Raw genomic sequence first — 22,935 nt, forward strand, 5'->3', positions numbered from 1 at the left:
AAACAAAACTAAAAGTTGTTCAAAACACAAATTTGAATGTGCACTGTAACCATAAGATACAACAATATAACTGAGACCGATCGCCTGACCTGCCGACAAGATTTTGTTGTCAGCAACGGTTGCCTATATGCGCCGTTGCTGGGCAAAAGTATCACATTTAGGCGGGAACTTTGGTTACAATAGACATCATTATTTACACGGGAGTTACAAATTAACATTGTAAGGTCTGTTTACACGGATCAGTGCCCACACTAATTTGATGGTAAACAAAAACACACTTCAGAACAAACATCGACATTGTACCGAACAACCAGACGCATAACTTGATCCATTAGAGTGCCTAGGGGAGAAATTTCAAACATTTTTCTTTGGGAGAGGCGTGTTTTTTCACAAATTTGTCAGCTGTAGTGTTGTTTTGGTTGTCAAACTTGATCTATTTACAAGGAGTAATCAAACAGGACGGTTGTCATGCGTGTAATCTGATGCTCTGAATAAATACAACTGCCCAGCATAAGAGATAGTATAGCGCCCTCTACAACTCGCTTCACGTCAGAGAAGCGCCCTCTGTCGGCATGGATTGATTGATTAATTAATTAAACAAAATAACGTACGAAGCTTGTCAATTGCTGTCTGTGTCCTAAAATCTCTTTACTTGGATGTGAAACGATTTGGAAAAATTACGATCAGAAATTGTTTGGCGGTGACAACTTAATACAATCAGTGACTGCAATGCAATGCTAAATTGCAACATGATTATCGACTATAAATATTTCTACAGGGTGAGTCAAAAACAATGTGACCGAATTAGAAAACAAAACAATATTTAAAAAAATATGTGGCTCGCTTCATTTCATAAAATTAATTAGTGATAAACTAATAATATTCACTAGTAACTGTGAAAATGTCACTTAATTTGCATACTCTATTCCCAAGTTATGTGTATTTAAAATAAAATGATGACAACAATCAGCTGTCCACCACTATTTTTTTTTACCGTTCTCCGAACTGACAAATAACCATTAAATACAATGAAACATAGACGTTTTTGCACGTCCACGAACGAACGAAAAGTTGCCAAGGAAAACAGACAAAAATCCCCATTAATAATTCACGGAAAAAAGAGTTCACTTGTTCCTTATATCGACTCAAATTATTGAAATCTTATATGAATGCCTGTGTGTAATCTGTGATTCTCACTCAGCTCACCAGCTTCCAATTGCATTTCATGAACAGTTAAAAAAATAGGTTCTTTTAGTAAAAGTTGCATAACTTCTGATACAGCTGGATGATCAATTTCAGTAATTCCTCTTTTTTCACATGAGAGGAAGAAAATGCTCTGTTAAGACTAAGATCATGCTCTTTTAAGACATACTTCATTGATGTATCAAATGTGATTGACTTTTAAGAAAAAAAAATCATCAATCCATGTTACTTTCTTGTTGACTCGCCCTGTACACACAAAAAACCACCAGATATTAAATTTTGTGGTTAAAAACTGACCATGGGTGCAGTGAAGGTAGATACAAATGAAGACATACTGCATTTAACTGAGTAAGTATTTTTCAGTAGTAAGAGTTAGAATGTCATCATCACTTGGGGCATATTTTTTTTGGCATACGTTTAACCACACCAACTCAAACCACTTGCAGTCCACACCATTCACAAAGCAAATTTGTTGACAATTTTAAATTATGCTCGTACTGAAGCTATGTTCTAACTTCTATTACTTTTAAAAAGAAAGCACTCGGGCGTATGTACCCTCTAAGTAGGTGTGGATTTAAAACAAATTTGATTGGTAAGAAAATCGCACTTTTTCTAACCATTAACGTATCTTAAATATTCATAATAGGGAATTAATAGGGAAAGACAAACTTATCAGCATGCGAATAAAAATAGAAGTCGTCACATTTATCCACTATATTTTGGTATTTGTTTTGTACCTCACAAGATCCATATCTTTGGCATAATTAATAGTGACTCAGTATTCGTTAGCCAATTAGTATGAGGTATTTAAACAGTCATAACATCTCGTCTTTTTTGTCCAGTTGTATGAGAGGAGTGTTAGGCGGGCAAACATGCCCGAACCTGGACGGTTCATACAGGTAGCACATCGGACAATCCACGCTGTGCACCACACTGGACTCGTCAGACGTCCCACTCGACCCGCCTCGTTCACCGGGCGTGCCTCGCCTCGCTTTGTCCGTGAGATCCCCGGCGAACAGGTCGGCACCTGACCTGGATCGCAGCTCTCTGGCCATGTCATCCGCGTTCGTGTAGGTTAGTTGAAAGTCAAAGTCCTCAGGACAGGTTGATCCACCGCGTTTGTATTTCCTCGTCACCATACCGAGTCGTGATCGGGTGTCCTCAAGGCTGTGGTACCGGCGGTCCCTCCATGAAGCACGCTGCTGGAGCCGCTCGTTCCGCTCGTTGTACCGGCGAGTCCGGTCCGTGGTTGAGAGGAACAAGTCTTGGTTTGCAATAGTCTCGGATCTCTTAGCAGCCAGACGTCTGATGACGACCCGTTCCTTTGAGGAAACAGCCCCCATGCTTGCAGCCCGCCGTGTCTGGAAGGTATCCACCGCGTCTCCGATGCTACGGCTGATGAGGGGTGCTCCTTTCGAGTACCGCATCCGTGGAATGGGACGAGGCTCCATGGGTCCGGGCAGGGCCTGGCCCCGCGTCAGAGCCTGGCTGTCCGCCTTACCGATCCGGAGTGAGTCTACAAACTCCGTGGAGAAGCTTCTCTCCACCACCGCAGCTTGACCAGTCGAGGAATCCCTGGCATCTGCCAACCACCGCTCTCGGAGACTACCCGCTGGAATTTCGTCTGGGTTGCTTTCGCTTGAAGCACCGCCTCTGAACTTCGAAATCTTAGAATCAAGTCGATCTTTCCCCTTGCTCTGTTTGCTGCGTCCGTCTCGCCTCTTCCTCATGTCCACAGTGAGGCCACACTCCTCTACTCGTATCCTAGGCAACGGGGCAGAGTTCATCTTCTTCATGGCAACCTCTCCACTTAGGTATGCATCTTCTACCCTCCCTTCCGCTGTCTTATCGTTCGTCTTAGTAGACATAAACACAGGCGTGGTTTTGCAATACATGCCAAATGTCATACTGAGTCCGTTCTGAAATTCACACCCATTGGCAAACTGTTTTGCAGAAAACCAACATTCAGAACGTACACTGAATGAACAGTTAATCAGTACCATACCATGACATAGTAACAACCAATTGACCGATATCTTCGGTTATGATAATAATTACAAAAGTAGTTCATTATGTCCCGAGGTCCTGAACAAACACACTGAATCGAAATGAACTTTGTTCTTCACCTTACAGTCTGCTGTAGCACTAGATTATCGGCGGTTGTACGTGTCTCCTCTTAGACTAAATAGCTGTACAGACATGCTCAATAGAGTCCATGTAATGAGATTCGTCGTCAGTCTGTGTGCAGCTGCGAGTGCGAAGATAGAGGAAATCACAGCATTGAGTCTTATTAATTTTTAATAACCTTACCGAAGATTATCAGCGCCGAGTTATTTAACAGTTATAATGTGTTTTCACGCTGTCTGGCTTGGCTTTTCAGAACTCACCGGCTGTGAAGGACGTGTTGGTTGACAAGCTGTAACAAAATTGTTTTTTTATTTGTGACCCAAATTTCAATTGTGCCGAATTGAAGATGTCGACCTTCGATGCCAGTATAGTGTTCATGTACATATCGCATATCCAGGTCGAAACGGCGTGTTGGTTTCCTCCAACATGTCCAAAGCGAACCGTGCTTCTTCCGAATTTGGCTGGTCTGCGGTCACTCTTTTGTTGCAAAAACTTGCAAAGTTTCTACACATAATTGGAGATTTGATGTAGTGCGTCGTGAACGGTGTCAAAACTGTCACGCAACAATATGGCAATATAACGATGCATTGGTCCTGTGCTTATAATATTAAGTTCATAATCAGCTTTTCCTCACCGTTGCTCAAATGATTCGCTCCATTCATTCAATATCACAATGTCCTTGTGACGAAGAAATCCCCGCTATTGTTGCCTCTATGCCTGCCGTGTCCCTCGTGGAGTGCACGGGCGATCTGGTAACCCCAAATCATTTGTCGCTACACCGTTTACATAGCTTCATATTTTCATCTTGTGTACGCACGGTGCACGGTAGGAACATGACTTTCGTTTTTACCGTCTTCCCCCTCCGGGTGAGTGTAACATTAATGACCGGGCTGACCCGGGTACAAACACTCACCTCCCTTCTGGGGCACGCTGGTGTCACCCGCCGACCGTGCGCGCATATTTTCGCTACGATTTGAACCCTGCTACGTTACCACTCACACTTCAAGGGAAAGAAAAACACCTCAGTGCAAATACGTATCGATTGCACATCAATTATTGTAGTGTTTAATCAAGCTTGGGGAGTTTGATATCAAGTAAGAGCCAGCTTGACGATGGTAAATAAGTCTGTGTAAGGGAAGTCAGGAGTATCCGTTAACCAACACTGGAATTTTCAATTAAGACTCCAAATTTTTAATAAGGAAACATCTCAGATGCGTGAAAGACGAGCGTGCCGCAAGAAACAAACACATCTCACTTTCCTTCATTTAGTTCGTTTGCTTCGAGAATACTGCTTCAGAAGAATTACCCCAGCTTTTCTCTATCATCCGTTGCTGGTTGCTGTTGTGTTGAGTGGTGAGTGTCATATTCGGGTTATCAGAAACAGTCCAAGTTCTAAAGTTGGGGTATGTAACAATGACGTATGCAGTGTGGGCGGGGCCAACTTGCGACCACCACATTTCACATGACAGTAAAAACCAGTACAACTCCTCCCCAACAACAACTGCCTTAAAGATGCATTCCCTGTGATATTTTCGAGAACTTTTCACCTCGATTTTTCTTAATTGCTATTTTCTTACAACTATAAACGTTTTTCACTTTTGAATGAGACATCGAATGAAAAAATCCACTGACGTTTATTTCTTGTATTATTTTGTTCACAAAAATCGACTTATTGGCTGCCAGACAATAATTGGGCTCTCGCAGGGCGGGTTATTTGTGCGCAAAATGAAAGCCCTTTTTAAGAGGGTTTCAGATGCCCAAATTTGGAATAAAGTAGTTTTTTTTTAAACAAAACAAACAAATTGAAAACTCGTTAGGAGAGAAACATCACTTTTTTAAGAGCACGGGATATGCATCTTTAAGGTACACGCACCCCCCCCCCCGAAAGCCAAATACATGATCCTCGAAGTGAAATATCTATGTTTTGACAGTTTAAAGACAGCACCACTTACAACACCTGATAGACTCCCTTTTGTGTATTTTAACATCACCAAATATGTACATAGCAGTACGGTGCAAATATAGAATGCTTTTGCTGGCCATATATACACGTTGACACCATACATTAAACACAAAGTAGTTTGGACCAAAGTCACATCCCTTCACTTAATGATGTCGCAATAAAAATCGATAAACAATATTATTTATCCTGATGTTAAATCTAATGTATGAATGCATCTGCAATTTTGATGACATAACTCTAAATTGGTCTTACAATAAGACTTTGAAAAGTAAATACCTGTTTGCAAACATACGGGTGACACAGCTAAACATCATCTATCCATTAGTATCTGGCCTATGTTAATATTGACGAAGTGTTGATGCCGATAATTGACATACGAGCGCGGGATTTTTTTCTTAAGTGTGTTAGAGCGCCCTCACTTGGTTAGATCTTTTAGCTTTTATTTTGTGGCGGTATTCAGGCTCCGTTGTACAACTGAGCCCTCTCGCGGTGAAATGGTGAAAGTTGTTCTCAAGACCAGTAAATAGACTCCCATAGACCTCATAGTACAGTGATAATTACGCGCACTTTCAAAAGTTATTTAAAGTACTCACAACACTTCAAGGTGTTTGAGACACCAATCATTCGTAAAGCTTATTTCATCATCTTTCATTTTCTGTTCAATTTTTGGGTGGTATTCCGATGACTTTTGGGAGACATTTCCATCTAAAAAATATCAACCCTAAAAGTAGTCCTGTGGCCCATCGACATTCAAAAAAAAAAGATGCCTGCGCTCGAATGCAAAATAGTGCAATTTTAGGGCCCAATTTCATCCTAATTTCACAGAAATACGAGCTCGCAGTCCCGTGCATGGCTTCCACCTATCATTAAAACCTTTAAGCTCATGGTCCACAAAATGATCTTATTGTCGGCATACAAATCGTGATTTGGCCAGCGTATACCATTTTGGGCCTACATCCACTGGTCTGCACCCTTAAGCTTTATAGCGATAGTCTGCACGTCTACAAATATTACCACATAATGAGCTACTAAAAAAGTAAAAATTCGCAACAGTCTTTTCATCTTTAAGGGTCGAAAATAACTTTCTTAGGAGCAACCAGATGGTATGTATTCTCGTGAAAACGACAGTGCAAACCGCCAAATGAAGAAATCAAAACAAAAATAACTTTTTTTTTAAACAAGCGAGGTTTTTCACAACATTTCACACTCGTCCGTTCTATTTCTCAGAGCATAATGGAAACCGTGACGGTAGCAAAACATGGAAAACATTACCGAAGGTTTATGCACAACACAGGTAAATTGTAAATAAATAAGTGTACAGCAAAATATAACGCCACATTTACGCATAATTTTGACAAAACACCTTGACTATATTGCCTTAATAGTGGGGACATCCATATAGAATATGAATATAATCTGGTTTTAAAACAGGTATTTTGAGAATATTGTACATAATTGAAGTAAAAATCGACGCATTTGGTGAATACAACAAAAATAAACAATTCTAGCTCAATAATTAAGGATTCTCGTGAATGATCTTCAATAACAGAAGTACCTTGGGAGAGTTAATGATTCCTTTTCACCTCTTACGAAATGTCCGCTTTTTGCTTTTGAACATGTATTTTCGCATTTACGAACTGTTGACAAAGCACCTTATAGTGCGAATATCAATTTCTATAGACTATGAATATCATATTATTCAAACAATATTTTCAGAATAATTTAAGAACAAATCTAGCTGAATTGTTAAGGATTTTTAGAAAATTAACTCAATAGAGGAAGAAGTTTTGGAGAGTTTGTGAAGGCGCAGAGCTCGTTCAAGAAATGTCCGCATTTTGCTTTTGAACACAATTGAATTTATGTTTGCCAGTATTGAAAAAAATCTTTAAATGCGAACATTTTGAGCCCACTCAAAAAGGCTGTTTTTTGTCATCAGCTATAGAGTACTACAGAAGATTGCCAATATCAAAAACAAATTCGGATGAAGTCTTAGTCTCTACAGAGTTGTCTGAATTTCTTAATGAGCATCTCCATTTTAACCTTGAGGTTAAAAGCCTCAAAATCGTCCAGATATTCCAGGCTGTCCGTCTCGCTAACAGGGGGTGTGACGGTGCCAGGCAATGACAGTCGGTTGCAATTATAGACGGAGTTTATGGCAGCTAGATGCAGGTGAGGGTGGTTGGGTCCGATGGATAGTCCGTTGGATTGGATCTTGGTCACGTCCAGAGGTTGATTGGGTAAGCGGGAGGTCAAAGGGATCGGCTGACCGGGGTCGAAGCGGCGCTGGGTCGGTGTGACTAGCCAAGGATCTCGGAACTTATCTGGGGTTGGTTCCTGATGTGGCGAGGGTGGCCTTCGCCCAAGGGACCGAATGTGCTGCAGGTGACGGCTACAAAGTCGCGTCGTTTCTTGCGGCTTCCTTTTGGACCACCGCGAATGATTCCTTCGCAGAACGAACGGCCGCGGTACGTGCAGAGTCCTAGCGAACTCGATGCGGGTGTTTTTGGCCGTGTAAGCGGCCGAGTCCCAGGTACCCTCGGCGCTGGATGACTCGGTGCTCTCCAGAAGTTCATCGTGCTCGGGGCCGGGGAAAGGGTCTGGCTTGGATGGTCTGACGAGTAGGTCTGAAGTGGAAAGGGAAATGGACTCCTTACTTCCAAATGACGGGTGTTTGGTCAGTTGTCTGTTGACTGGGCGCCTCCTTCTCTGTTGATGGGTTTTCTGGCCCTGTTCCTCCTCACCACTATCCGCTGAGTTTGACAAAGGTTTGAAGAGAATATCAACCCTGGTCACGTGCGGATGCATACAGTTGCCATGGATATCATCAAGTTCTCTTTCTCTCTTTCCACCCATGGTATGGATTTGAGAAAATGATTTTGAAGTCAAATCTGAGTCTTCTTTCCGTTGTTTGTCAGCGACGGGTTCGTTCCGCCGATAAATTTCGGCCAAGGAGCCAGTTTTCCGTAGGTCCGGTCTCTTCACTGATTTGAACCGGTCTGCTTGGAGCTCGCTCCCAAGGCGATGACCAGGACCGTCCCGCTCGGTCGCATCGGTTCTCCCAGGGAAGACAACTTTCACCGTGGTCGCTGTGGTGCCATTTCGCTTGACTCTTTTTCCCATCTCAAAAGTCAGCTTCTTATCTTTGGTTTTCGGACAGCCTCTCTTCTCCGCGGAGGCTGATGAGCAGTATTTCTCTCCATACCTGCCCGGGGCCTCCACGCCTTTCTCGGGCGCCATGGTCGGTAACGGTGTCAGCGGTTTTCGCGTCACGACAAACAGGCGTTCGCTGGAGTTACCGACCAGCTTCGATTGCTGGCTAGTGCCCAGAAGAGTGTACATCGTCTCCATCAAATGTCTGACGAATAATAACCAAATAATAACCAAAGTTCTCTTATTTTTTTGCCGAATGATTTCCGGTGTTGGCAAGTGCTTTGCTGCTGCTGGCGGCGTACAAAGTTGTGAAGATCTGGAAGGAGGTCCTCCCCTGTAAGAGTTTCCACACAGATGCTAACAATGCAGGTTTACATTCCGAAGAAAATTGAGAAGTGTTTGTGACAATGCCGGTGATAAGGGAGTGCCATGTCCGATATTGTCTGTCCGCAAGACCAAATATGAGTGGACAATAATAGAAGGGGTGCGAAGTGCCAAGAGGGTCCTATTGGTCATTTCACGGGGTGTCGAATCCAATTTGCTGAGTGATTCTCATCCTGATGCCGGCTGGATGGCTGAGGCAGGTGTCATTGTCAGAAGAGCGTGTACTGCTAATGTTGAAACAACTCTTGTTTCCGTGGTTCATCACCACAAAACACTAACCGGTCTGTGCCGGCACGGCGGTCCGCACCACTCGCTTACCAAAACACAAGTACGGCAGCAAAGCGCCCTGTCTGGGGCAATTAATTTTGTTCCAATCCAACCTTTATTCCCGGCGAAGGGTTGCCCTACTGGCATTATCTACCGCGCTAATTGCACCGCATTATCATGCCAATGAGGGCAAAGAGTACCTGGCTTTTTTTTTTAACCCTTCTGGCTCCGGGCCGACGACAGTCATAAACCTGGCCCGTTGTGTGACGCTATTGTCCCCCTTGCCTCCTCCCTCCAACACCACTACGTTGCCCAAACACGCAGGACTTTATGTTAGTCTATGAAACTGTGTAAACTAGTTGAGTGACAGCTAATGGGGCAAATGCCCCTTAAAACTATCGTAGGACGATAGCAAACATGGTGTTAGGGCGCAATCTGCCTTGTTTCTAAAGCTATTTACCAACATGTCATTTGAGATTGGTTGTCAAGCGACCGGAATAATGAGGGTATTTCTGAATCGTAAACAGTGCTTAATGATATTCAACCAGCTCATAACATTAATAATGTTTCAACTTCGAGAAAAAGATTCTTAAAAGCAGTAGTGAATGAGACCCGTTATCTCCCTGCGCCCCGACAATTCTGTCATTTTGATTTATGTTATGCAGGGAAAAACCAAGGGAACAAACATGAACCCACATAGGCCTCAGAAGAACAGTTAAATGTGGACAATTTTCAGACCTTTTGCACGAAGTTAAATTGTAACGAAAAGACTCAAACACACGGTAATTGTTTGCCGTCGGTAACAGAATTGGAAACCTTTCAAGCTACCCTCGGATGCCTAACCAGCGGCCGGGAACAAAACGACGACTCCTGGGTAAGAATCCAAAAATAAGTGGAAACCTCAGGCCAACAACAGGAGGAGGGAAGTGGGCAAATGGAAGCCAGAGAAGTGAGTGAACCAAAACCGCTGATGTACAATGTAAAAGATACTGTGATTTGCTAGAAACAACAAACTGATTATTGTAAGAATTCGAAAAAAATGGGTGAAAGTTTTTGAATGGGTCATTTTTGCAGCTTCGGCATTACCAAATAATGTGGTCAATTGTTACAAGTGAGAAAGGTTTTCCAAAAGATCTGTGTGCATTTTGCTGGCATGAATTCAGAGGTGAAAATGTGGATAATTGAGGGGTGTTTTCACTGTTTTGTGGAGGTTTGGACTACTAGTTATCATGTAAACACTGCGAAATGGATACCAAAACCACAGTCCGATACAGTTTTACAGGATACAGTTTTCACAGTCCAAATAAGGCTCGGAGACTCAAATCTTAAAAATGAATAAACAAATTATTAAAGTAAACATTTTGCATAATTTGCGTATGAGGTGAGCATTGTCAATTAATTTTTCTTCTTGGGGCACAAAAAAACAACATAATGCTATTTCAGAAGTTTATAGAAAAAAACAACATTGCTAATCAATATACACTCTAAAAGAAAACTGTGGCTCTGAAAAGAACCAGCTTTGTCATAGGGAATATGTCATTGTTTTAACTCCACGTTTCGGTCAGCATACTCTGCCGTCATCTTAAGAAGGCGGATCTTGCAAAGAACCATCTTCGAAGGCATAGGCCTATTATCATGAAAATGACTTCGCCAACTTCTTATATAAAGAATTACCAAGTATCTTATTGGCTAATATGGCCACAAAGAAGCCCATCCTGGCACAATGAGTTGGCAGTCATGAACCCAAGAAATTCCAAGGAAACAGCAGACACCATTTCCAAAGAAGTGGCGACTTGGTCTTGCGCGGAGACCTGTCAGTCACGGATGATCCGGCCTGTGTTTGCACCACATGGACTCTAAATCCCACTTCACAAGATGACCACAAGCTGCCCTGAGCTGCTTAGTCTGGCTGTGGTAAGGGGATCAGGATTTGTCATTCTCCTCAGTACAAATGAAAAGCTAAGAGATGAACCACGACTGTTGGGTAAATACAAGATAGATATATCAGGGTGGGGACGGGGATCCATACTCTAACCTGGCGGAATCAGTGTTGCTCCAACTTTCATCATAGTGAGAGAGACGTCGTCTTCTTATGGGGAGTCATGGGCGTATACAGTAATCTTTAGCATTAAATTGTGTGCACCGGCGTTTCACTATGACTACATTTTCATGATGAGCTGTAATTTTGTCAATGCTTTAATTTAAAAAAAATCATTTCATGAATATCTTTTAGCTAATATCGAATTGACGATATTTTTAACCAAAGATAAACAATTACTCAGGCGTGCAATCTGCGCCATTTTTGTCTTCCAAAATCATTGTTTTAGCATGAACTAAATTCAACCTTTGGGGAATTACGAGCGGGACTCTCGGTTTTCGTACTATCAAAATTAATAAACTGTAACCATTTGTGGACCGACTTTTTTCCGGGGAAAAATATTTGCTGGCAAAAAAAGCAACTTTGTTTAACTTTTTGGCTCAAAACATTGAGCAGAAACATTGTGCATAGGCCCTTATGGGATGCAGCGAGTACTCGCTGGGCATGAAGCAAACCTACCAAGATTTATCGAAATATCGGGAATGTTTTTGATTTGTTGTTGACCGAAAAGACAACAAACCACCGACAAAGGGACACCTCGACATCCGGGATGTCGATCTGGTTCCTCGACTTCTGTGTATGTAAATCAATGCCAACGAGAATAAGCAGCCAAACGCTTGGTCATATCTAACACCTGCATGCCATCCTCGCATAGCGTGCATTCAATTTATAATGGGATGCTGCAAATCTGCTAATTTATTAATATCCAAATACACCTGTCCACAGTTTGCTCACGATAACAGCGTTTAATATCTCATTTACATGATTGATGACGCGGCCGACATCAGACTTTGAAACCATTGAAAATAAAACACGACGGATAAGAATTAAGAACACACACAAGAGGAATACCCTGACATCAAAATGAAATGCCATTATAAGGATCGTTAGTTCCAGAATGTTTTGATGCAATAGCTCGTCCTCGTGGGCATTAGTGCGCTTATAATCAAACACTTCTCAGAAAATTGTATGGCTGAAATCACACAAAAAACTGTCACAACATGTTCAGATTTTAGGATAGGAGTGTAAAGTGATAGAGTTGTATCGACTGTCTTTTTTTTTTTTAAATAAGATTTAAGACATGGTGCTAGTGTATAGTAGTGAGGTTTGCGGTAACACCATGTGGAATAATCTCTCTTTAGAAGAAGTGTGGTTCTAAAAAGAACCGGATTTTTTAGTGTTTTTTTTTTTAGTAATCTCTGGCTAAGTGTTAAATCTTTTGAGGTGGGTGTTAGGTGGTGGCAAAAGTCGTGTAGTTTCAAGGGTTCAAGTGGTAGTGGGTCTTTTACTTTTGGTGGCATTAAAAATTGATCTCAAACACAGTTTTCCAGTTCTGACTTCACCGTACATTGCAACACATTATTGGGCTAAATTTTTTCTCTGACCAAAAGGCTAGATCATGCGCTGGTTGTTGACTGCTTGTGGTGTCTTCTCTTCAAGGACCTCACCTTTGTCTTCACATAAAGGTGTATCACGATAACAACCCAGAAATCCCTTAATCCAAACGCGCATTTTATGGGGGAGTATCGTTCACTGTTTGGTTTTCTGGCTCGTTTCTCTATAGATGTAAACCACTGCATGAGTCTGCACAAGGCGATTTCACCGCAAGGCCATTGTCTATACGGCAACTAATTTCCTGAACGGCCCGTTTGATAACCAGTTGGCTTTTCTCCGGGATGTAATGAAGGACCAAAGCATCCATGCGTTTTATGGTCGCCCGGGAAACGAAGAGGCAACGTCGGTCGTTCTTTTTCATCGTGACCGAACTTCTTCCATGGCTCGTGGGGGTTCTGTTGTCCTCTTTCCACCCCGTTCAGTACCCGGTTCTTATCAAGTGGACGTGTGACGTTCCCGGTCTTTTGTCAGACAGTGACGAAAATAAAAGCTTGGCACCCCTTTTGTGGTCCGTACCCCTCTGCGGGGCCCGCTGTTGCCGTGAATAGCCCAGCGCTCCGAGACAGGCCCATAGCCACTCACCTACACCATCGATTTTATCTGTTTTGCTTTCTGAGGAAAATTGGCAAGACACGGGCAAGCTATTCACGGCTATTCAGAGGAGTTTACTTCAAGCGGGTAGCAACAAGAGGCAACAAGGACTAGTTCGATCTGACCAGCTTATGTACATGTGCAAAAACTGTGAACAACAAGCAAGTAAATGTACGAATTTAATATAATCAACAAACTGTCATAGATTTGTTGGTGTACAAAATGTGGAGATGTATACATTGTGAAATATCAACAGCACGATGACTTGTATGATATTCAAGACTTTCAACCGGCTAGCATGCATGGACGTCACATCATTCGTTCAAAGACATTTTCACGAGGAGCTGGTTCTGTGAAAATCATTTCCCTTTCGGGCTAATAATTAATGAACTCCTTTATGAGTTGAAAAGTGTGCGCGTGAATGCAGACATCTCGAAGGGACTTCAAAACGCACCGGCCTGCCACTTGTCGGCGAGAACTCGGTGGTCGTTTTGCAGCTGGTGTTTGAGGGCCGATTTCCACAGCAACGCCGGTTATTTTTTCCAGCCAGAACAGAGCTGTACCAGGCGGTCGTGAGAGCCAGCACACGGGGAGACTAATGCAGCTAATGACAGATGACGTGAGGTTGGAAGGTACATCTGCAGGTACGGTACGCACCTTCAGACCCGACCTAGGAGGGTTCTTAATCATCGGTACATCTTGATAGCAACGATAGACTTTTCACCATTTTAGGTACGTCCCCATCGATTTAGACTAAGATCCATTTTACTTTTCTTGAAGAACATCTCATTATAGGCATGCTGAATAATTAGTCAACGGCGGATTTAGTTACAGTATTATACTTGGCTCGGCTCTTAAAAGCTTTGATTTTCTCGGAACAACAAAAGAGCTGGAAAGTGATTTTTTTCTGGGAAATTCTGTGGCCATATATTTGTTCCATCGTCGCTATGTTTAGGTAATTGTTTTCGAGGTAGGAGGAAAATATAGTGTGGAAATCGTATTGTTTATTTTGCAGAATAGATCACTGATGTAGGATTTATCTATAAGCAACAACTTCCAACTCTATCGGTCATAATGTTATGTGCTTAAAAATGTCATTAAGGATTTCACATGAATAGAGAGTTATTAAAATAACTTTATATTAAGCACCCCCTTGGCTTAAGAAGCTGACCAAGATGACCGTTTTGCGTGAGAGAGACCAGGAGCAAGTTTCGTAGATGCTCAGCTCACAAATTTCTGATCATCGGCCGCAATATCATGCGATGTACAGTCGAGCCCTGATAAGAAGAGCACTGTTAATACAACATCCTGCTTATAACAAGCACAAGTTTATGTCCCAAGTCTTATGTTTTTCTTTGTTTACTTTTGTTTTCCAATACTGTTAAAACAAGGTACCTGTTGTAACAAGGCAATTTGTAAAGTCACAAGGACCTTGTTATAAAGGTGTTTGACTGTACATTGTTGCAATGGACCTTGCAGGGCGCGTACATTTTGCATATGGCGACTGGAAATTAATATCAACATGTGGTAAGAATTATTGAATCATCAATGGTTAACATTTCTCCTCTCCTTATTTCACAGCTTTGAGAGATCGAGCATGAACAAAGTCAGAAGGTGAGGTTCATTCTGACCACCATGCCAGTCAAACTTCTTGCCACCAACCCGTTTGCTGAGCCGGCTCGTCTGGAGTATGAACCGTCACCCTCCCCGGCCATGCGCGCCTATCGTTGGAAGAGACCTCTTGGGGTACTACCTCAGTACCTCAAACCATCCCCCACCGGGCGGGATGCACCCAAGGTACCGGGGAGAACAAACACTCGGGGAAGGCTGTATGATGCCCGGCAGCTCTTCACCATTACACAGGCAGCTACGGAGCATCTAAGAGCTGCAACTCAGATGGGCTACCGGGAGGAGACCAAAAGCTGTGATTTGGAGCAGTACCGCATCGGCGCACCGGCACCGCCTTTCGGTGCCAATAACAACAGTAATAACACAAACAATGCTAGTCCAAAGAGCAAGACGCAGCTGCCGAATATTAAGCCCGAAGAGAGCTCCAGATTTGAGCACAGGTTGGGCAGGCATTCTTACAGCCGAACCGAGGTTCTGCTGAAGCTACAAAGACGGAGGAAGCCAAGAGGAAAACAAGGACCGGCAACGGGCTCCGGGAAAAGCGGAGCCGGTTCCCAAGACTTCCCGGTGATCGACTCCAAAGAGACAAACACATGCACGTGTGAGGCAAACTACGTGGCTAGAATGGCGACCAGGTCTGACTCTGGCTACCTCAGCAAAGACTCGCCAGGCAGCAAAAGCCAGAACGCGTCCCGGAAGGGAAGGCGGGTGAGCAGCTCCGTTACCAGCAGCACGACCATCGTCACTAAGATGGCACCAGCAAGTCGCAGTGACTCTTCCCCTTGCAACTCATTTGGACTGGTAACCAAGGAAGAACTCAACCCGAGAACATCGTGCCCAAAACTTGAATTTGATGAGGCCCAGGTAGACAGTGAGTCTTCTAAACGAAAACTTGGATTCGTCGAAGTTGCGACACCACTGCACCGGGATCCAGACACCAGTGGCCCGGAGAGTGATGACCAGGAGCGGTCGACTGGCACCTCCAGCCCGGTGGTGTCCAACGACGCCGACAGCGTCTGTGAGGAACTCCAGAAGATCGTCCTCCGGCAAGCCAAGCATGACCCGACCTGCGCCACTCCCTTCGGCGTCCGCTGGCGGGAGGATTTGGACGATACTCCGGGCTCTGACGACTCTGACAAAAACCGCTTCGACCGGGCCATGCAGGCCCTCCAGCCGCGCGTACCTCACGTAGTCTGGCCGGAGAACAGATATTACTCCCCTCATACCGTGTTTGTGTACGCCAGTCCTTCCAGGCTTGCTCCTGTAGTCATACCGTCACACAGCGTGGATTGCCCGCAGTGCAAGTTCTACCAAGCCTCTCCTAAGGGGGATATCTGCCCGCCGAATAGCCCGACTCCTTGGATGGAAAAGGAGTTTGGATTCTATCCCGTCGAAAGACACTTCGGATCAAAAGCTGAACAGTAATCTTATCTCAGCTGATAAAACATGTACCTGTACATAATTATCTTATATGAAATTAACTTCACGTCTTTTCTTGAATAGCGTAATCTTACAATGACTTATAAACATACTTAATACATTTATGTGTCTCTGTTTTTGTACTATTTTTGTTTATCATATCGCCACGGATTTGATCAAATTGATAGCATAATTCAGTCTGACACAAGCCGTTCATTCATCAGCCAAAATGTATAATTTTAATCAGAATAGGAAAGTCCTGTTTGCCGAAGTATTTTTACCAATTTTTTTTTCGAAAATGGTGAAGTTAACATTTTGCATCAATCGATACATGTACATGTAATGAGTTTCTGGAATTGATGGGTTAACTTTGCCACTTTTAACCATAATGTATTATGGCGGTAAGCAATACACTGTGTTTCCTTCAAATTCTGTGAAAGTGATACAGAGTCATTGCGATGTGATGTAAACATGTACAGTCGACTCTCGTTAGTACAAACTCTGTTAATACAAAATTCTGGTTATAACAAACACAAAGCCTTGGTCCCGACTGTGCATTTGTGTGCACAATGAATGGGACTGATTTTCTTCTTAATACAAAATTCTGATATAACAAACAATTTGGCTAGATTCGAGCGAGTTTGTTATAACGAGACTCGACTGTACACATTTTAGTCTAATGGGGTAGCGTCGTTCACTCATGCCCACCGACTGAGGGCGCTCGTTCATGCTAATCTCTTCACTCGTGTCCACGTAGCACTTCTAACGGCTTATATTCTTAACAAAGTACAGTCGAACACCTTTATAACATGGTCCTTAAGACTTAAAAAAATACCTTCTTATAACAGGTACCTTGTATTAACAAAGCAAAACAAGGTCTTGTGACCTAAGATTTCGCTTGTTATAAGCATGACGTTGTACTAAGAATGCTCTTCTTATCAGGGTTTGACTGTATTGTGAAGGAAACGCATGGCATTATGGGTATAACTAGATGTCAGGAAGTGTTGACACCAGGTCATGAAATCAAATCTCCCATAATGGCGGATACTAAAAGAGTATTAATGAACTGTCCCGTAATTACATACGTGAGCTCATCCCACAGTTCAGCCCATCAACAATTCATTTACAGTTCTGTACCTCAGGATTTTATTTTAAAATGCTGCATAGCTATTTTTGAAACATTGCTAACAATATGTTTTTTTTAGTGTGGAATAAATATTAATACGTACATGGTGTATAGTTTATTACAAAAAAAAAGCTCATTAAACAACAAATAAGTTTCTAAATTATTGCGTATTTATCTTAAATTTGGACAGGTAGAGTAGCCTAATGAGGCAACAATGTTTTTTTTTTCATATCAATGGAAAAAGAAGCAGTGTGTGTTTAATTGGTTAATAATTATGACTTGTGCTAAAGTAATTTTGTTGCATTATCTCAGCTCAGTGAGGTATTTGTGAATATAATGCAATCAGCAATCGCAGATTTTGCAGAAAACCTGTCCGACCGTCCTTTTGATGCACCATTCGCCCCAAGTTCAAACAAAGTAGAGTTAAGTGGGATGATGACGTTATCGCACAAATTAATAAAATCCAATAATACGCTATCGCCAGGCTCAATACCAAGATTTTATTTTCATGCAAAAGTGGGACTAAGTGAAACATGTGCATCAATCTATTTTGTTTGTAATCTCTCAAAATGCTGCAAATTCCTACCCTCTAAGACAGAGCATAATTGTGTTGCAAGTTGATCTGCTGCTTTCATTCCAACCGCTTCACTTTCAACTATAAGCCTCGGGACATCTTGAATGAGACCTTTTCTTGGAACTATTTTAAAACACTTATCTCTAATTGTAATTCAAACATTATAATTGTCTTCCTCAGTCCTTAATTTAAGTATCGTAACATACGCCCACAAGTGTTCGACGTTTACCTAGAATTGACAAGATGAAAATGCCTTCAATTAAGGTAATTGTCTTGACTTCCGACTTCCGCGCCTTGAAGGCACTACTTATAAGGCAACTTCCTTTACGTCATTTATGCTCAAATATTTGATTTATCATTCGTGATATCATAGAGTAAAAGGTGATGACGTAGATTGGGCAATTAAATTAGATTGTCAGCCATGGACTCCTGTCGTCAACGGACAAAAAGAGACAATAATGCTAAGAGTCCTTATAGAAAGGATTAAGATACGGTCATGTAATTGTGCCAGCTACGATAAACAGCGTGACGGGACGCCCGCCCTTACACACGTCACCCATTCATAAAAAGTTGACTGGCGTATTTTATGAATGAACGGATAGTGAGTGACAGGTATTCAGCGCATGTGCAACAATTAATGCTTGATCGTTTACACTGCATGAAACAATACTCAGCCTAATGGTACTTGAAATACAGGGGTGGGGAAGTCCAGATGAAATGAAGGGGTTGACAGGTCAATAAAAACTGGGTGTTGTTCGGGGCGAATAAACCGGAAAGACGTTAAAGAAGATGATCGTTCTGTTTGTTTCTCATCAGCGAACAACGGAAAGACACGCCCATCAAATCAGCAGGGGGACACCTTACGTCAGTGGGCTTCCAGGTTGTAATCGTTGAGATTCTTAGAAGGTGGCTGAAAGCTTAATTCTCTTAAGAAATTGGAGGTGCATCAGCTGATGATGTGACATTAACTCAACAGACCTCTATCGTGCAAGACGTTTGCATGCGTAAAGATGTCATCACTGTACATGTATAAGTGAATAAGTTATGTTTCATATCGACTGAGAAGCTGATGGAGAAATAGAGGAAGATTCAGACATCGGACTTTGCCAACTCTATATAATTTCCAGTTGACCTGAGACACTGCCCACTTATCGTCGCATTTTTCCGCTCGAGTTTCATCATGCCACCATCTCAAAATCCAACCATCAGGCTCCAACTCGTGGAGGACTCACCAAGCCCACCACGTAAAAAGTTCAACAGGAGCTTTTCTCCGGCTTCATGTATCACGGACACTAGAAGCTGCCCCGAGCTGGGCGGCGAATCACGCTGCCCGTCCCCGCCTGGACAAGACATCGATCGTCCCACCCAGATTAGGGGAAAGTCCGCCTTCACCAGGTCTTACACCGACCTGAGTGGCGATATTTTGCCGACACCGTACGGCCACAACAGCATGATGAAGAGGGTCGTGATGACCGGCAACACCAACTCGCAGAAGAAACTGGAGATGGAACTCCACAAGCTGTCCATGCAACAGGTGAAGAGGGCTGAGGAACTGACTCTGAAGAAGTTGGATTTCCTTGAAGATGCGTTCAAGAAGAGCGTGGCGGTGGTTGAAGGGCTACAGAGAGATTACAAGACTTTGGGGCGCGGGACCAGGACCGGTGGGCAGGAACTGCCTGATCTCTCAGTACGCGGTAGCTTGGTGTCGTCGCGCTGCTCAACGGCCAGAGTCGGGTCATCTGTCGGGTCAGTTGCCGGGGGCAGCCCGGGGAGGCTTCGGAAGGCCTCACACGCTTCAACGGACGTCAAGTTCCCAAGAATCGCCGATGCGAGTACCTCACCCCAGCACTCACCCAGACCCACCAGGGCTAACCTGTCTCTCCCCCACAACCGACGGCTACTGAGGACAGGTGAATCGATGCACGACATCGTGGAGCACAACATGGTGACGACCATCAAACATGTGAGCGACCACCTGTCAGTGAGTGAGGCCCAGAAGGAACCCAGTCATTCCCCAGAGGCGAGCCCCGCGACCTGGAGCTGCACCCAGGACGAGAGATTCACCCGGCTACAGGACTCGCTCGTACCGATGTGGCGGACTACGAGCTGGGAAGAACGGGCCAAGCCAGAGAACGGCAACCACACCTTCACCGGCGGTGACAGACTGAAGCGAGGAGCGAACGGAAAGACGAGCCGCAATCCCAACGGGCCAAAGGACAATTCAGCACAGGACATTAAAAGCAAAGACACATTCGGCGTCCGAGTGTATAAACTTTAAGATAACTACATAAGCTCGCTGAAAAATAGGAGTGAAACCACATTACCCAAAGTGAATTCTCTATTAAGAAACTTTTAGTTCATGTGATTCTTGTGAGCTCAAGCTTTCTCCTTTAAGTATCGATGAAGGTTTCACAAATTACTTGTTTCTTTGTGCATTTTTATCTCCTGTGGACATCGTTGAGAGAGAGAGGTTTCTGCAATACTTTTTGTACTCACAGGGCATCATATAATGTATGATTGAAAACTGAAGAGAACAAAAACGGAGGAAAAATAATGTTAGGTTTGTAAGGATCTTAATTTCCATCACAAATGCGAAACTTGACTTGCTTAGAAATCTGTGTTTTTTGGCCTATGAGTGTCCAAATCAATCTTTTCATTGACCCAAATTTTCTAATTCGGTACAATATTTATGGGCCATATCCTTAAGAAATGACGAACGTTCTGATTTTGGTCTTGTGTCTATGTTCATAAGTGTAATCAATGTAGAATTTGTATCATATTGTACAAAAGATAGTTAAATGTTATTAAATATTTTAAGGATAATATAATTGAGGATTTCAATATCATGCTTAAAATGTTTCATGTTGTTGGTGGCATTTCGCACATTTTGCTTTTAATCCTTACTGATAATTTGTTGGGGTGTTTTTTGTAAAACAAAACAAAAAAGACAAAATATTTTTAGTAAAAACAATAATGTTTTAGAAAAGGTTATGGGTCTTTTAAACCAGTTTGAAATGATGGGGAAAATACAGAAAATTAGAATAATGCACAGTGTTGCACGTTATCGTGACGCAGATTCATGTGAAAGTTGGAACAGTCCAGACTATAGTTGCCGCCATCTTGATTTTTCCCATTCGAATCAACGTAACCAAAGCGAGGCTGGAAGGAAAATAGTTTGGTTCCTTTTTGCCCAAAAAACATTATCATTCAGTACTGTTATTGGATACAGGGAACATGCCTGAAATGGTGGCAGCTGATAAAGGTCTATATTGCTCCAGCTGGCAACAAACAGTCTGGTAACAGAGTCATCAATCTGGTCAATATAGAGGGCGCTGTGGTTATTCATCACAGGAACCGTTTCCTCTGGTTGTTTCTTTCTAATCAGAATTTTGGATTCTTGGAATCTTCATACTCGACCACAGTGATTACAGAAACATTTTATTTCTGTAATGCAAATTTGAACTCCCGCCTTCCTTCTCCGAAAATAACGCAATGACATTTCGCAGCAAAGATATCACTTGACATTTTCCAAACTTGTATGACTCAGGCCGCGTGGTGGCGCTATAACCACATCTGGTACTTCTAGTTTTACGCTATGCGCGGTCAATGTAGAAAAGGACTGGTATTAACAGTATCCAGTTGTAATAAATCCCAATTTAGCTTAATCTTACACGTAGTTTTTGCACATTTCCAATAAATAACGGGCATTAACGTAACCGGGTGTTCGAGGGAGGGGGGGACCTAATGTTTTCAAGAGGGGGGAACTGAAGGTAAATGATACATATTTTTTGCAATTCAAGATTTTAAATGGGGGGGGGGGGGGAACGCGGGGACATGGACATCCGCTGCCCCCTCCCCGTAGTTACGCCACTGATAAGGGATACTGGGATAAGTGAACAATGGTTGAAAATCCGTAAATTCTAGGACCAATTTATTGTGTTTTATCAACTCAACCAAACGCAAACAAGTTGTACTTTTTGGATTATAGGGGCAAAGTAATAATAGAAAATATAATACTTTGATATAATTTCTTTTTGTTTTGTTTTCAGTTTCTGATGATCGTGTTGGAATTGTTTTGGATTAACAAGTTTCTAATAAACAAGTTGACATCACCATTGCTGCAGACTTTATTTCGATCATTCCAGTGCAACGATACTTGAACTTCGCCACCAATACTTCAAAAATCAAACATGATAAAAATCCGATTTTGTGATCAAACTTCAAACTTCTTTTGGCCGGCTTTAAACCCATAACGGTGCAGCACACGGCTGTTATCAAATACTATACACATCTGTTCGAAGTGTCGCACAAAATAAACAGTGCGTGTGAAATGCTGTGATATACTAAACTGAATTGACCCAACAAAAAAATGTCGTGCAGTTGTGAATTTTGTGGATACGAATGTTGATGCAGCATTTTGCCAGTCGGTTTTGTTTTGATTACGACATAGACTGAGAATCCATGTACATTGTAAATACTTTAATCGATGCCAATCGAGCTTGATGATCACTCTTGCCCTTCACTAAAAAAAAACAATGCACTGGTAGAACTTCCAATGAACGGGCAAGAAAGCGTGTATTCAATTAATATGAAGATATAATATACAAAGATAATCAGTTTGTATTTACAAATAAATATTTCAAAATACGAGTACATATCCAGAGAGGAGTTTATTGATTGCAATCTACTTGACGAAGTACTCTAGGTCTCTCCTGCTGTGTAATTTCTTGGGATTGCAAGTCATGCCGTCAAGCCAGCCAGCCACGGCCCAGGACCGGGTGGATTTGGCCCGCTCCTCCGTCCGATGAATGAGCTGCTCCACGGCCATCAGATCGGTCTTCGACCTGGTAAGGGCAAACAGCTGGTTTGTGGTCCGAATCGTGTCTGTGATTGCCTCTTGATTCTCCGACAGTTTGTTACCCGTCTGGGTTTTGTACTTTGGGGGATGGATGTTTATCAAGTTTTGGTCCAGATGGACGTGAGGGAACTTGCGTTGATAGAAGTCACCG

The 22,935-nt window shown here is 42.7% G+C and overlaps 2 protein-coding genes across 3 annotated transcripts; one reads left to right on the plus strand and one right to left on the minus strand.

Moving 5' to 3' along the window:
• Positions 1 to 960: 960 nt before the first annotated feature.
• On the minus strand, positions 961 to 4,374 carry LOC119734951. Its single transcript, XM_038208598.1, has one exon. The coding sequence runs from the start codon at positions 3,204 to 3,206 to the stop codon at positions 2,019 to 2,021; it is 1,188 nt and encodes a 395-aa protein (XP_038064526.1). The 5' UTR covers positions 3,207 to 4,374; the 3' UTR covers positions 961 to 2,018.
• An 8,389-nt stretch (positions 4,375 to 12,763) lies between these two features.
• Positions 12,764 to 16,510, plus strand: LOC119734846. Of its 2 annotated transcripts, none has more exons than XM_038208427.1 (2): positions 12,764 to 13,910; positions 14,760 to 16,510. In XM_038208427.1, exon 2 carries the CDS (start codon positions 14,814 to 14,816, stop codon positions 16,230 to 16,232), a length of 1,419 nt encoding a protein of 472 aa, XP_038064355.1. In that variant the 5' UTR covers positions 12,764 to 13,910; positions 14,760 to 14,813; the 3' UTR covers positions 16,233 to 16,510. The 2 variants fall into 2 exon arrangements, with proteins under 2 accessions (XP_038064355.1, XP_038064357.1); XM_038208429.1 differs by having other exon boundaries at positions 12,764 to 13,822.
• Positions 16,511 to 22,935: the final 6,425 nt, after the last annotated feature.

Source organism: Patiria miniata, unplaced genomic scaffold (genome assembly GCF_015706575.1).
Source record: "Patiria miniata isolate m_02_andy unplaced genomic scaffold, ASM1570657v1 HiC_scaffold_28, whole genome shotgun sequence".
NCBI lineage: Eukaryota > Metazoa > Echinodermata > Asteroidea > Valvatida > Asterinidae > Patiria > Patiria miniata.